Source organism: Thalassophryne amazonica, chromosome 4 (assembly GCF_902500255.1).
Source record: "Thalassophryne amazonica chromosome 4, fThaAma1.1, whole genome shotgun sequence".
Lineage (NCBI taxonomy): Eukaryota > Metazoa > Chordata > Actinopteri > Batrachoidiformes > Batrachoididae > Thalassophryne > Thalassophryne amazonica.
In genome coordinates, this window is record NC_047106.1 from 142,905,628 (window position 1) to 142,921,727 (window position 16,100).

The 16,100-nt window shown below is 43.5% G+C and overlaps 1 protein-coding gene across 1 annotated transcript in view; it reads left to right on the forward strand.

Moving 5' to 3' along the window:
• The window catches only part of wdr62 (WD repeat domain 62), a 206,245-nt gene that overhangs the window by 130,662 nt on the left and 59,483 nt on the right, over positions 1-16,100 (forward strand). Inside the window, exon 24 of the mRNA XM_034168870.1 lies at positions 4,937-5,025. Within this exon, the coding sequence (XP_034024761.1) occupies positions 4,937-5,025 (89 nt within the window). The remainder of the gene's footprint in view (positions 1-4,936; positions 5,026-16,100) is intronic.

Sequence of the window (16,100 nt, forward strand, 5' to 3'; positions counted from 1 at the left end):
TATTATTTCGCCTTGTCCCTTTACCTGTAAGAAACTCAGGAAAAATAATAAACTCAGATTTAAAAAAAAACGGCCCTTAATGATGACGTCAGCGATGACGTCGGACGCTAATGTCCCGTGCGGGACGCAATAAAACCGGAAGTAAACACAGCGCTCGGTTTAACAGTGTGGGCTCGTGAATTATGGCTGGATACTGGAAAAGAGTTGGTTACTGGACAAAACTATGGAGGATTTAACAGCAGCCTAGTGTGCACCCAAGACTACTGCGGTAGTGAAATGGACTGGCGATTATTGGAAACTGCGCAGGAGGACGGGGAGTTGACTGAATGAGGGTAAGTGAGCGAGTGGTTAGGTCGGAGTTGGCTCCGCAGGCTTTGGCGGGGCTGCTCCGTCACACCATCCTTCTCCTCCCGGAGGTTGACAAAGTCTTGGCAACCTGGAAAGGTAGTCTGCCACAAGATTGGACTTCCCAGGCCGGTGCCGGATCACAAACTGGAAGGGCTGCAACGATAGGTACCAACGAGTTAGTCTGCTATTGTGATCCTTCATTGAGTTGATCCACGAAAGCACTCGATGGTCCGTCTCCAAATCAAACTCCCTCCCAAGCAAGTAGTACTTAAGACTCTCCAGAGCCCACTTGATCGCCAGCCCCTCCTTCTCGACGACAGAGTATCTGGACTCTCTGGGCAGCAACTTTCTGCTCAGATACAAGATGGGCTGCTCCGCTCATGGCTCTCCCTGGGCGAGGACTGTGCCAAGACCCACCTCAGAGGCATCCACTTGTACGAGGAGGCGACGGCTGAAATCTGGACTGCGAAGAACTGGAGATGAACACAAGAGAGTCTTTAACGTACAAAAGGACCGTTCACATTCTTCAGTCCAGGTCACCGGATTTTTCTTGTCTTTTGTAGTTAGGGCAGTGAGTGGTGCTGCAATAGTGGCAAATTGCGGCACAAACCTCCGATACCAACCAGCCAGGCCCAGAAAGGATCGCACCTCCTTCTTGGTCTGTGGACGAGGGCACTTCTGGATAGCTTCGACCTTATCCATCTGCGGCCGCACCTCTCCACCGCTTATAGCCCAGGTAACGAGTTTTGTGACGGGCCCACTCACACTTGGCCACGTTCAGCGTCAGACCAGCGGCACTGATCTTCTGCAAGACAGTCTTCAGGTGCTCGACATGCTGTACCCAGGTCTGACTAAAAATCACCACGTCGTCCAGGTAAGCGACACTGAACTCTTCACAGCCCTGTAGCACTTTGTCCATGAGGCACTGGAATAGTGCAGGGGCACCATGCAGGCCAAAAGGCATAACAGTAAACTGGAAAAGTCCGACTGATGTTCTGAAGGCTGTATAGGGTCGACTTGAAATGTCCAGGGGAACCTGCCAATAACCTTTACACAAGTCCAGAGTGGTGATGTATGACACCGAGCCAATCCGGTCGAGGAGGTCGTCTATTAGTGGCATAGGATGTGCATCGAATTACGAGATGGAATTACGTTTTCGGAAGTCGATGCAGATTCTCAATGATCCATCCTTTTTAAAAACGATGACAACAGGACTGCACCATTCTGAGGTTGAAGGCTCGATGACTCCAAGCTCCAGCATGGACTTGATTTCTTGCCGAAGCTGAGCCACCAGCTGCTGAGGAACACGGTAGGGTCGTTGTCTGACAGGATTCTGGTCTTTCAGTCGAATCACATGCTCGATCACAGTAGTCCTCCCAGGTTCAGCAGCAAACAACGAGGGCATATCCCGAAAGATCTGCAGGAGGTCGGCAGCTTGGTCTGCAGAGAGGTGTGCAATGAGGAGTTCTGAGGGTTTGGTGAGTACTGGAACACCGGGGTCCTCCTCTCCCTCCACTTCCACTTGTCTCACCATCAGCGCTGCCTCAGGAACCATGGCAGGAGATTCCTTCCAGGCCTTCAGGAGATTTACATGGTATGTTTGCCGGGGCTTCCTCTTATCTGGCTGGTTAATCTCATAGGTAACGGGACCCATCCACCTGGTGATCGTGTATGGGCCTTGCCACTTTGCCAGTAACTTGCTGTTAGATGAGGGGAGCAACAGAAGAACCTTTTGTCCTGGTTCAGAATCTCTGTGTCGGGCTTGCCGGTCATACCGGTTTTCTGGCGTCTTTGCGCACTTTCAGATTCTCCTCAGCCTCGTCCTGGTAGCTGGAGAGCCAGTCTCTCATCTGCAAAACAAACTGGACAATCCCCCACTCACCTGGCTTCGTTTCTGAGGCAGTCCATGTTTTTCCCAACGAATCCAGGGGTCCTTGAATGTCCCAGCCATATAAGAGTTCAAATGGCGAAAACCCAGTGGATGACTGTGGTACCTCTCGATAGGCGAAGAGAACAAATGGCAGCCATCGGTCCCAGTCCTTTCCTGTGTCACATACAAACTTCTGAAGCATCCTTTTCAGGGTCTGGTTAAATCTCTTGACAAGACCATCAGTTTGTGGGTGATACGGTGTGGTACGCAGAGCAGTGATTCCCAGCTGCTTGTGAAACAACTGTAACAAAAGAGAAGTGAAATTAGTCCCTTGATCGGTCAGGATTTCGTCTGGGATACCAACCCTGGAAAACAATTGAACAAGTGAACGGAGGACAGCAGGGGCGGTGATGGTGCGGAGTGGGAAGGCCTCAGGGTACCTGGTGGCATAGTCACAAACTACCAAGATGTACTGGTGACCCCGAGCACTCTTGACAAGGGGCCCAACAATGTCCATGGCTATTCTGCGAAAAGGTGTGGAAATGACAGGTAGTGGATGGAGGAGAGCTCTCTCTGATTTATGGTTTGCAGCAGTCTTTTGGCAAGTGGGGCATGTAGTGCAATATGTTTGTATGTCTTTATACATACCGGGCCAATAGAAACGAGCACTGATGCGCAAGTAGGTCTTGTGCCGGGCAAAATGCCCGGCCCATGGGAGTGTGTGTGCGACACACAGGACCAACTTCCTACATGGTGCAGGGACAACTAGACGTTTCTGGACATTGTCACAAATGTACAAAATACCACCACTAACAATAAATTGCTCTTTACCTGTTACATTAGCATTAGCATTAGCTTCAACTTTATCAAAACAGGTTTTTAGAGATGCATCCTGCCTCTGTAGCTCGGCAGTATTTTCAGGCACATTCCACACTTCATCCACATCTAAACTCTTTCCACCCTGGTCACTTAGCATTAGCTGTTTCTCAAACCTCCGTTGGCGCTTTGATTTTCTAGGCCCCTTGGTTCCCCCCTCACACAGACCATCATCTAGGTCAGGCAGTGGTTCAACGCCAGCCTTGGTCTGAGACCTAGTAACAACAGGACAGGAGACATTACTGGGCACATCAAACACATTATCATCACATACAGTAGTACATTCCGCTCCCCGCAAGAAGTCCAAAAGCACAGGTAAGTCAGTTCCCAGGACGAGGTCAACAGGTAAATTCTTCACCACGGCAACAGTCAAAAGGTAAGGTTGATAGTCAGTAGTCACAGTAACCACAGCCTTAGGGTAAGCATGACTATCACCATGGACACACACAATGTCAGTTTTTAAGCCATAGTCAATTGAGTTAACAGCCACATAGTCTTGCTTTACCAGCGAAATGAAACTCCCACTGACCAAGAGAGCGGTTACTTGCTGGCCATTCAGAGTCACAGTTTTTAAGGTATGCTCCTTCAAGCCCTGAGTGCACTGGTCACCTTCCCCACGAGGTGCATAACAGGCCCCAGTCAGCTTGTCTCGCCGCACTGGACACACAGAGGACTTGTGACCCTGCTGCTGACAGTAATAGCAAACAAGGGACTTACCATTTGCTGACTGGGTATTAGCAGAGCTGGGTGTACCTCCAGACATCAGCGATGACGTGGCTGGATACTGGAAAAGAGTTGGTTACTGGACAAAACTATTGAGGATTTAACAGCAGCCTAGTGTGCACCCAAGACTACTGCGGTGGTGAAATGGACTGGCGATTATTGTAAACTGCGCAGGAGGACGGGGAGTTGACTGAATGAGGGTAAGTGAGCGAGTGGTTAGGTCGGAGTTGGCGCCGCAGGCTTTGGCGGGGCTGCTCCGTCACACTCACAATTAAACCCTGCTGCACCGCATTCTGTTTCATTGCTGCAGTATGCTGAAGAAGAGCAGTGACGCCAAGTCGACTAAAAGTCTCGTTCCAGTGTTCCTCAGCGTGCTCCATGTGCCTGATGTTTGGGAAAACAAGCGAGACGAGAACCGTGTGGAGCCACACATCTGGTTCTCTCCGTCTCCTCCTCCTCTCTGCACCACTCCACAGCACAGAGCCCAACTAGGCATGCAATTTCTTCTGCTGGGGATTTTGAGGAGCAAACTGGAGCGATCTGAATTGTTCAGCAGCTGATGGATGAATATGGGTGTGTGTGGAGACAATTCACCTCATTCACAACGTGACAGAACTTAACGATGCTCTGTTATGCACAATTGCGCTTAACAGTGCACAATGCGGAAACTTATTCTGAAAATGCGTAATGGTTCCTGATAATTCTCCATTAACACGTGCCATTAATCGTAAGGCGTGGTAACAGGTTGTAGCAGTTCCTGAGGACACCTGACGCCTTTACCCCGAATTTTCACATTTTTCATCAGCGGCCTAGAATGTATACCTCGTGGCATTCGTGACTTGTCGTCGTTATGTGTAAACGCACCTTAACCGTGAACATTAACACACTCATATATTCATAACATAGACTCAACGGAACATGCTAACTTTGAGATGCTAGTGTCATGACAGCAGCACTGCAGTTGTGGTCGGAGGTTTTCGTACCTCATCATGGTCATTTTGGGGTTTTTAATTGTCTCTGAATTGTTGTGATTGTACAGTTTTGGATCTGATGTGTTAATATGATGACGCTAACAGTTTTGTTATTTAATGATCGCTCGTGATGGCGACATGTTTTTAGGGACTTTGACGTGCACGGTCGGGTTCGATGTGAGGAGCAGGAGCTGAGCCCAGGATCAGGTGTAAACCTGGAGCAGCAGCAGGAGGCTGGTGAGTCCCTGAATGCATCATGGTCACTGTTTTCCGGCGCTTGCATCAGTCATGATCATCCTTGAATGCAGCACAGTCAGTATTATTGTTGACAGACGTGGCAAAATTACGATTTTTGCTGAATGCACCACGGTCATTAAATTCCATTGATGGGATTGATACTGAGTGGATCGTGGTCAGTAGTAGTTTTTGCTATGACACTGGAATTATTCCTGAATGCACCACACTCAGTATTTCTGTTTATAGTCATGATAAAATTACACACCTGATTTGTCCTGAAAGCGTCACCGTTAAGGCCTGATTGAGAGTCCAGATAGTGTTGTTTTTTTCCCCAGTTCTTTCTGTAACAACGCCTCTCACAAAGTACAAACTCAAATTATTCCGCGCTTTTAAATTTAATCAAAGTCCCAGTGAAAAATAGGCCTGGATTCTGTAGAACGTCTCACACAGATGAGATCCGCTCTTACAGAATCCCAAACAATGGGCACAAACAGTTTTTATAAAGCATTTCATAGGCGTGACAAAGGCGGACCTTATTTTGCAAAATCCTTCCCTTATTGGTCCTTGTGGGCATTCGAGGGTGGTCCCACCCCCTGCCCAGGACGCATGCAATAATGGAACATACATGATTTATAATGTAACCTGAATCTCTTTGTCCTAAATGATAAAAAGAACTGGTTAAAGCCAGTTTGACAGGCACATTCCAAAAGAGGACAAAGGAAAGTAAGAATAAGAGTGAAAACTAACAATACAACAATACAATCCTCAGTAAAATAACTACTTTAATACCAAAAGAAGTCAAGAAAACCAGTAAAGACAACCAGAACTGCATATTGCTCATCTCATGAACATAAACCTCCAAGGTCCACTGGCTGAGAACTATGGCCACGGGAGATAAACCCCGTCACAACCCTGGTCCCCCTCCAGCACCCCAGATCCTAGGCAAGAAATATCCACCCCACTAAACAATTCACACAAATAAACATTACAACCTAATTCTGTGTCAGGGTTCTCATGGCCTCTCCTGGATGGCATGAATGTCTACTGGCATGGCTCCACTGGGGAGGACTAACAGGGGTCCCCTGGACATACCCAATTGCCCGGCCAGACCCTACACGACATATTATTCATAAAACAATCACTAATACTAGAAAGAAGGAAAGGTTAGAAAGAATAAAACTACCTGTTAAATTGGACTCTTCTACTTCCTACATCTGAACATTCTGCCTAGGCAGTCGAAACGCAAGTATCTAATGACTCATCTTCTTCCTCAATCAGTCTTGGCTCTTCATCTTCCAGTCCTGCTGCCTCAGGAAAGGAGACCAATGGGACTATTTCTTCAGGGACACATTGCAACATTTGATTCAGGGGGGTTGTATCCCCATGTTTTCATCTAAGGCAGTGGTGATGCACTTGAGACACAAGTGTCTTATACAAAGGATAAAGCAGCAACCACATCGAACCAATACAGAGACTGCTTCTATAACACATATCAAAATCGAGACTACTAATCCCTTCCACTTGCCAAATTAACGTTCCAGCCAATCACCTATTGGATTTTGGATACCAGAGTTGTTGTTTTTTTTTCTTCTGAGAGTATTTTCAGCCCTGTGAGGGCTCTTGATACAGAGCCACCAGGAGCAGTATTGTTTGGTATGAATGTGCAACACTCCTGGCCAAATATGCAGTATGCACCCCCCCCTTTCTCTGCCAAAATCATATCTAGGACCAATCGATTTTGGTAGGCCATTAAGGATTGGCAGCCAGTTGTTCATGTAATCCGGTTACTGCATCTCTGCTTAATTATTCAGTTGTTGTACATTAAAGTGTATATAGTTGATTCTATCTACATTTTATTTATTGTGCACCACCAACCCAGCTGCAATTTGATTAACTAATTTGTATTCATCTGGAACCCCTCTCAGTTCCCCAATCGCATCTATAGAAGTGGGGGAATCGAAAGCCATGCGTTTTCAAACAGGCAGTACTCTGGCAGGTCGCCTCCGACCGCTCTGTTCTGCTGCTTGTTCAGTCAATTCACTAACAGAAATGTGAATGCTTTGAGGGGAGTTAAAAGAGACACAAGAGCACAGCATCCATCCCAGTTTTCTGGGAGAATATTCCTCAACTCTTTTCTCCCACAAAACCAATATACATCTGATCGAGCATATTTAAATTTGGTGGAAATGTCGTTTCCAGTAACGTCAATAATCCATGAGCTCCATCTCAAATTCATATGCCCCATTTTTTCTCCAGAAGGATTTATGCGTTGTATGCAGGTGTACTTATTAAAGACAGATACAAATCATATTCTCATACATTATAGTATACATCGTATACTTATAGTATACATCGTATACTATAATGGGACAGGGTTCTACCCAGAATTTATTAGTATCGTGGTGCTGTTGGCAATTTTTGCCCAAGGCGGCGCGTGTTGAGTCATTTTGACTGGCTTTAGATGCATTGAAAGCAAGAATCTCTGAGCTGTAGCGCTGTTCTGCTCGTCTCTCTGTCGGCAGTTGAGGGGCGAGCGGGCAGTTCAGCACAAATTGCCAGGCTGCATTTTAGAAAACTACCTGAGAGTAGAGAACAATATACCGGCGCTGTGATAACACTATGATGGTGCAGCGCCGTTGTTCCATTGTCTGGGGAGAACCCTGCGGGAACTGTTTGTAATGCTGGTTTCAGTCCTGCACAAACTACACACCCATCTCTAGCTACCATATGTGCGGCATTACAAATCCATCCAATCCACGAATTCCAAGAACTAAAACCAGTTTCTCAATTTAACACCAAATCCTCAGTTAAACGCCCCAGTTGTATCATAACATCCAAAAACAGAGAATACACTACAGGATTTCCACCTAACTGTCTTTGTTGCGGATTTATTTTCACTATAAAATAGGCAATAGGATCTTTGCCTGACATATCTACCCGTAAGATTAATGAAAATTCCCATCAGTTCCCATTAATTTCCTTCCAAGGGGATTCCTTCAGATGTTTAATAGAATGTGACAAGGGTTTATATTTCCAAGTTGTTGGGGGTTGTACTGAAGTGGTGGTAATTGTATATTCTCTTGAAAAGTTTTCCAGGGTGTCTTGTTTTACCTCTTATCTCCATCCATTAGGACCAGTATTCCACCATACGTACCTCCATCCTGAACACCATTGTCCATTTTCCAATTACCCTGTTGTGAAGTAGCACATGTAAACATCATATCCCCGATCATGTAGATCCCATTTTCCACAGTCCAATGCATCACATAGATCAAACAAAAAAGTTGTCTGTGAATCAGTTATACGTCAACAGCAAATTCTCACGAACTGATCATTTATGTGGTGAGTGATTCTTTATCCAAGGATATTCCCACCAAATCAACATCATCACTGCACATGAAATTATAACCATAAGGATCTTGTAGGGGAACCCCATGGAATATGCATGTTATCCTACCAAAAATGAAACTAGGGCCAACACTTACCCCTCTAATCTCCCACTGAATGAAAATATCCCTCTATCTCTGATAGAAGTAAAGACCAATATTACATTAAGTGGCCTCACCTCTAATCTAACAGGTGTATTTTTATTTTATTTTATCTTATCTCATTACCACTTAAATTGGTGAACCTGGTTGATCCTGGTCATAAGGAAAATCTACATAATGTTCCCAGATCGTTGTCTCTGTACACCTTCCAGCCCAATTCCTTGCTTTGTTCTTGCCTGGTTACTGCAGTCCAGCATCAGGGGTCTTCAGCTGGTTCAGAACACTGCCGCCAGGCTTTGACACATAGCAGAAGGTTGTTCATGGACTGGCGCCATCTTATCTGGGTGATCTGGTGGAAATTTACGTGCCAGCCCGGGCTTTGCGGTCGCAGGATGCGGGACTTCTCTGTGTTCCCAGGGTGAAGAAGTCAGCAAGTCAAAGAGCCTTTTCTTATCCTGCACCCACTCTGTGGAACAGTCTTCCTGCGACTGTGAGGCAGTCGGAGTCCGTGGACATTTTTAAGTCAAGACTGAAAACCCATTTTTATTCTCTTATGAATAGTTTTTATTTTATTTTTAATCAGTTTTATTCTTTTACTTCTGTTTTCAATTATGTATTTGAAATTTTTATTAATTTTTAATTGTTTATTTAAATTTTCTGATGAATTGTTCCATGTAAAGCGCCTTGAGATGGCTTTTGCTGTGATTTGGCGCATAAGCTAATTAAATTGAAATTGAAATTAATGTGCCTTATGTTCCTACCCGTGGGAGGATCTGTCTTGCAACAATGAGTTTTGTGTATTACGTTACTCAATGCTTCCCCCTCTAGCCACACCTTAATCATGTGGCGAGAGACCTGTGCCAGCTGCCACTGTCCCATCCCCCGTAGTTCCGTCCAATGGCGATGGGCAGCACATCTGAGTACCCACTCAGCAATCTCCACGGGTGTAGTCTCTACCTCTTTCTGCTTTGTCAGTATCTCCGTCACTTGTTGAGAAACACTAGCAACAGTATTTTTTAAATGTCTCAAATACTCTCCCACATCCTCCACCTGTGGTTCCTCAGCCAAGGAGTCTAAAGGGGTGGGCATCACTCTACCCATCAAAAGTTTATGTGGGCTGATGCCTATGGTATCGTCAGGAAACAATTGAATTCTAAACACCACTGGCAGAGCCTCGACCCAAGTAAGGGTCCTATCCGCACAGACCTTAGCGAAGGTCTCCTTTAGGGATCTATTGGCCCTTTCCACCAATCCCTGGGATGCTGGATGATATACTGCTCCAAACTGATGCCAGATCCACAAAAGATCTCTCCACTTCTGCCAACATTCCACTAGTGAAATGGGTGTCATTATCAGATCATATTGTAGCAGGGATACCATACCGAGGGATCAAATCTCTAGACAACCAGTCCACCACTTCCTTTGCCTGCTCCGTTTTGTTAGGTATGGCTTCAACCCATCTCGAAAAAGTATCCACACAAACCAGAAGATAGCAATAGCTTTTCACTCTGTGGTCTGCTCTCATATCAGTAAAATCACAATCTCCTTCCACGGTCTGGTGCATGCTTAGGGTTATACATTTTACAACCATCTATATATACTATACATAATATATACACTCATCCCTCATGTAAGTATGCCACCACCGTCTTTCAAACAAGGTTTGAATACGTTGCGCACCACAATGGTTCCTCACATGAGATTCTTCACATACAGTAGTGTTCAGAATAATAGTAGTGCTATGTGACTAAAAACATTAATCCAGGTTTTGAGTATACTCGTATTTCTTCCAACAAGACCAAGCATTCATGATATGCACACTCTTAAGGCTATGAAATTGGGCTATTAGTAAAAAAAAAAAAAAAAAAGTAGAAAAGGGAGTGTTCACAATAATAGTAGCATCTGCTGTTAACAGTACAAACTCAAAATTATTATGTTCAAACTGCTTTTTTTTTTTTAGCAATCCTGTGAATCACTAAACTAGTATTTAGTTGTATAACCACAGTTTTTCATGATTTCTTCACATCTGCGAGGCATTAATTTTGTTGGTTTGGAACCAAGATTTTGCTGGTTTACTCGTGTGCTTGGGGTCATTGTCTTGTTGAAACACCCATTTCAAGGGCATGTCCTCTTCAGCATAAGGCAACATGACCTCTTCAAGTAGTTTGACAGATCCAAACTGATCCATGATACCTGGTATGCGATATATAGGCCCAACACCATAGTAGGAGAAACATGCCCATATCATGATGCTTGCACCACCATGCTTCACTGTCTTCACTGTGAACTGTGGCTTGAATTCAGAGTTTGGGGGGCATCTCACAAACTGTCTGCGGCCCTTGGACCCAAAAAGAACAGTTTTACTCTCATCAGTCCACAAAATATTCCTCCATTTCTCTTTAGACCAGTTGATGTGTTCTTTGGCAAATTGTAACCTCTTCTTTTATTTAACAGAGGGACTTTGCGGGGGATTCTTGCAAATAAATTAGCTTCACACAGGCGTCTTCTAACTGTCACAGTACTTACAGGTAACTCCAGACTGTCTTTGATCATCCTGGAGCTGATCAATGGGTGAGCCTTTGCCATTCTGGTTATTCTTCTATCCATTTTGATGGTTGTTTTCCGTTTTCTTCCACACGTCTCTGGTTTTTTGTCCATTTTAAAGCACTGGAGATCATTGTAGATGAACAGCCTATAATTTTTTGTACCTGCGTATACGTTTTCTCCTCTACAATCAACTTTTTAATCATACTACGCTGTTCTTCTGAACAATGTCTTGAACGTCCCATTTTCCTCAGGCTTTCAAAGAGAAAAGCATGTTAACAGGTGCTGGCTTCATCCTTAAATAGGGGACACCTGATTCACACCGGTTTGTTCCACAAAATTGAGGAACTCACTGACTGAATGCCACATTACTATTGTTGTGAACACCCCCTTTTCTACTTTTTTTTTACTAATAGCCCAATTTCATAGCCTTAAGAGTGTGCATATCATGAATGCTTGGTCTTGTTGGATTTGTGAGAATCTACTGAATCTACTGGTATCTTGTTTCCCATGTAACAATAAGAAATATTCTCAAAACCTGGATTAATCTTTTTAGTCACATAGCACTACTATTATTCTGAACACTACTGTAAGTCCATCAACAGCCCCATTGGCGCTACCAATTGGCCGTCATGGCTCCTCCATAAGTCGTCTTCCCCTTTCTTGGCTCCCTTATCGAGCCAACCCTGTTTTTCAGAAGGAGCTGCATCCTCCTGTCTTTTCTGTACATTATATACATCCAAGTGCTCCATGGAAAGTGACAGCAACTTGGTTTCAAAACAGTTCACCTCATCAGACAAACTGTACTCTTGGCTATGTTCAGCCGCAACCCGCTCTGTTTCACCTTGCATCCGAGCCTGAGTGGCCACCATCTGATATCCTCACACCTTTTTCACCGCAATATCAGCTGATTCATTACCCCGTGCAGTCTTAGAATCATCCTTCTGGTGTCCTTTATATTTCAAAATGGCCACCTGTTTGGGTTTCGCCAATGATTGATACACCTCTGGTAATAATTAAAGATGTTTAACAGGATCACTCTCTGAGATAACAAAGCCTTTTCTCCTCCAATGACACAAATCCACATGAACGTATACATGTTGGCCACCTTTCCTCTGCATAATTACAGGCTGCGACCAAAGCCTGTAATTCAGCTTTCTGTGCCGAGACTGGAGGTAATAATTTATCTGCCACCACCATTTAAAATCCATCCGCTGATCGTGCCACCACAGCATACGCTGCTACTACACCACTCTGTGGGTCTGAATGACTGTGCCCATCACAAAAAAGAGTAACATCTGGGTCTACTAACAGTTCAGTAAAAAACAGTATCATGTATCTTCATCAGCTTTTCTGTCTCCAACTCCCGTTGTGTGCAGAACAATCACGATCCTGTTCAGGAAGAAGTTGATTTGCCTCTGAGGTGTAATCCACATGAGATTGTTCCAACAAATCACGCAAGGCCTGAGTACGGTAGGGGCACAGTGTAAAGGCCTGAGAGCTCAAAAGTGCTTTCATGCCATGTTGAGTATGAACAATAGTTTGACTGTTCATAGTTATGTGTACAGTCTTCTTTAAAGCCAACGCGATGGCTATGACATGTCGGACACGCGATGGATGGCCCTTCTCAATAGAATCCAGATTGGAGCTGTAATACATCAAAATCCTTCTATCCATGTTTGATGCTCCACATTCTTTTTTGATACCGTACAGCGCTCACCACTCCCTGGTTTTCAGACAGATCCAAATGAAAAGGCTTTTGATAATCCGGTTGCCAATGTTTCAGCTTCTGCCAACGGCTGCTTCATATCAATAAATGCCTTTTCTGCTTCCAAAGTCCAAACAATGGAGAACTATAATTTCTATACCCTGCCTTGGTAATTAATTCCCGAAGAGGATTGACAAATTCGGCATCAGCTGATATGAAATTCTTACTGAAATTGGTCAAACCCAAAAACGGCATAATTTCCTGAACTGTTTTTGGCTGGTCACGGCATAAAATGGTTGTTTCTGTTCTGGAGTGAGCTGCAATCCTTCTGTACAAATCACCCTGCCCAGGAACATCACACACTGTCTGGCACACTGCAACTTCTCCTTTGACACCTTATACCCACAATGATATAACTCAGAAGCTTCCAATATCAACTCACTTGTGGTCCCAGTAATCAAAAGATCATCCACATCCTGTAGAATGGTTCCACCTTCAGGCAGTTTCAACTCTGCAAGTTTCTTTTTTGTAAAATTATTAACTATGGACGGTGAGTCTACAAACCCTTGTGGCAGTCTGGTGTAGGTATACTGCTTCCCCAAATAATTAAAAGCGAAAACATCTTGAGAGTCATAATCCAAGGGGATAAAAAAAATGCATTCAACAAATTAATCCACTGATATTTTGGTGAAAAATTACTGAGTAAAGTGTACGGCTTGGGTGTATTGTAGATAGGGTACCACCAGTTTGTTAACCAGCCTTAAATCATGAACCATACCGTATTCAGGTTTATTTGGCTAAGGAACCGGCAAAATAGGTGTATTCCACTTTGACTCGGCAGGTCGCAACACTCCCTTTTCCAACAACGCTTCAATCGTGATCAATTTTCAGGGGAAATTGACACTGCCAAACTGGTATGACTCCCTCAATTGATCTGTCTTGTACACCACAGAATTAGTTTGTGGGTCTTGTATTTTATAAATGCTTCTCAGTGTTTGCTGCTTTTTTAAGCCTATATGCCAGTAATTTTGCAGACTTACTCCCAGCCTCATAATACCTCTGTTTTGTGTATATAATTTTTTCCTGGATTTCTTGCATCAAAATGTCATTAATCTCTGCTTTTTTCTTTTTGATTTCAGCCAATATCTTCCTGTCAATTGACTTATGTTCTTTCTCCAGTCTTTTCAAATCAGTTTGTAAAGTTTTAAGTCCTTCCTGTTTAATTGTTTTCTATATACAGATCCAGCTATCAATTTCCCTCTCATAACCGCTTTGCATGCATCCCACAGTATTGACGGAGATACTTCTCCATTATCATTTTGTTCAGCATATTCACCAATCTCTTTTTCAATTTCATCTTTCATTTGATCGATAAGCAGGCTTGAGTTCAGTCTCCAAATTGTTTTTTTTTTTTTTTCACTTCTCTTCCCATGGTTATCTTTATATACAACCCCTGGCAAAAATGATGGAATCACCGGCCTCGGAGGATGTTCATTCAGTTGTTTAATTTTGTAGAAAAAAAGCAGATCACAGACATGACACAAAACTAAAGTCATTTCAAATGGCAACTTTCTGGCTTTAAGAAACACTATAAGAAATCAGGAAAAAAAATTGTGGCAGTCAGTAACGGTTACTTTTTTAGACCAAGCAGAGGGAAAAAATATGGAATCACTCAATTCTGAGGAAAAAATTATGGAATCATGAAAAACAAAAGAACGCTCCAACACATCACTAGTATTTTGTTGCACCACCTCTGGCTTTTATAACAGCTTGCAGTCTCTGAGGCATGGACTTAATGAGTGACAAACAGTACTCTTCATCAATCTGGCTCCAACTTTCTCTGATTGCTGTTGCCAGATCAGCTTGCAGGTTGGAGCCTTGTCATGGACAATTTTCTTCAACTTCCACCAAAGATTTTCAATTGGATTAAGATCTGGACTATTTGCAGGCCATGACATTGACCCTATGTGTCCTTTTGCAAGGAATGTTTTCACAGTTTTTGCTCTATTGCAAGATGCGTTATCTTGAAAAATGATTTCATCATCCCCAAACATCCTTTCAATTGATGGGATAAGAACAGTGTTCAAAATATCAACGTAAACTTGTGCATTTATTGATGATGTAATGACAGCCATCTCCCCAGTGCCTTTACCTGACATGCAGCCCCATATCATCAATGACTGTGGAAATGTACATATTCTCTTCAGGCAGTCATCTTTATAAATGTCATTGGAACAGCACCAAACAAAAGTTCCAGCATCATCACCTTGTCCAATGCAGATTCGAGATTCATCACTGAATATGACTTTCATCCAGTCATCCACAGTCCACGATTGCTTTTCCTTAGCCCATTGTAACCTTGTTTTTTTCTGTTTAGGTGTTAATGATGGCTTTCGTTTAGCTTTTCTGTATGTAAATCCCATTTCCTTTAGGCGGTTTCTTACAGTTCGGTCACAGACGTTGACTCCAGTTTCCTCCCATTCGTTCCTCATTTGTTTTAGTGTGCATTTTCGATATTTGAGACATATTGCTTTAAGTTTTCTGTCTTGACGCTTTGATGTCTTCCTTGGTCTACCAGTATGTTTGCCTTTAACAACCTTCCCATGTTGTTTGTATTTGGTCCAGAGTTTAGACACAGCTGACTGTGAACAACCAACATCTTTTGCAACATTGCGTGATGATTTACCCTCTTTTAAGAGTTTGATAATCCTCTCCTTTATTTCAGTTGACATCTCTCGTGTTGGAGCCATGATTCATGTCAGTCCACTTGGTGCAACAGCTCTCCAAGGTGTGATCACTCCTTTTTAGATGCAGACTAATGAGCAGATCTGATTTGATGCAGGTGTTAGTTTTGGGGATGAAAATTTACAGGGTGATTACATAAATTATTCCTCAGAATTGAGTGAGTCCATATTTTTTTTTTTCCCTCTGCTTGGTCTAAAAAAGTAACCGTTACTGACTGCCACAATTTTTTTTCTTGATTTCTTATAATGTTTCTTAAAGCCAGAAAGTTGCCATTTGAAATGACTTTAGTTTTGTGTCATGTCTGTGATCTGCTTTTTTTCTACAAAATTAAACAACTGAATGAACATCCTCCGAGGCCGGTGATTCCATAATTATTGCCAGGGGTTGTATACTGGACAGTGATCAGACAAGTCCCTCACTCCAAAATCACAGCTTTCTATTTTATACCGATCCCTGGCATATATTAAAAAATAATCAATCCTCGAGTACATAGAGTGTCGCGCCAAGAAATAGGTATAATCTCTGATAGAGGAGTTGAGTTCCCTCCAAATATCCAAAATTCCCACTTGTAATATCATTTTTCTGCTGAT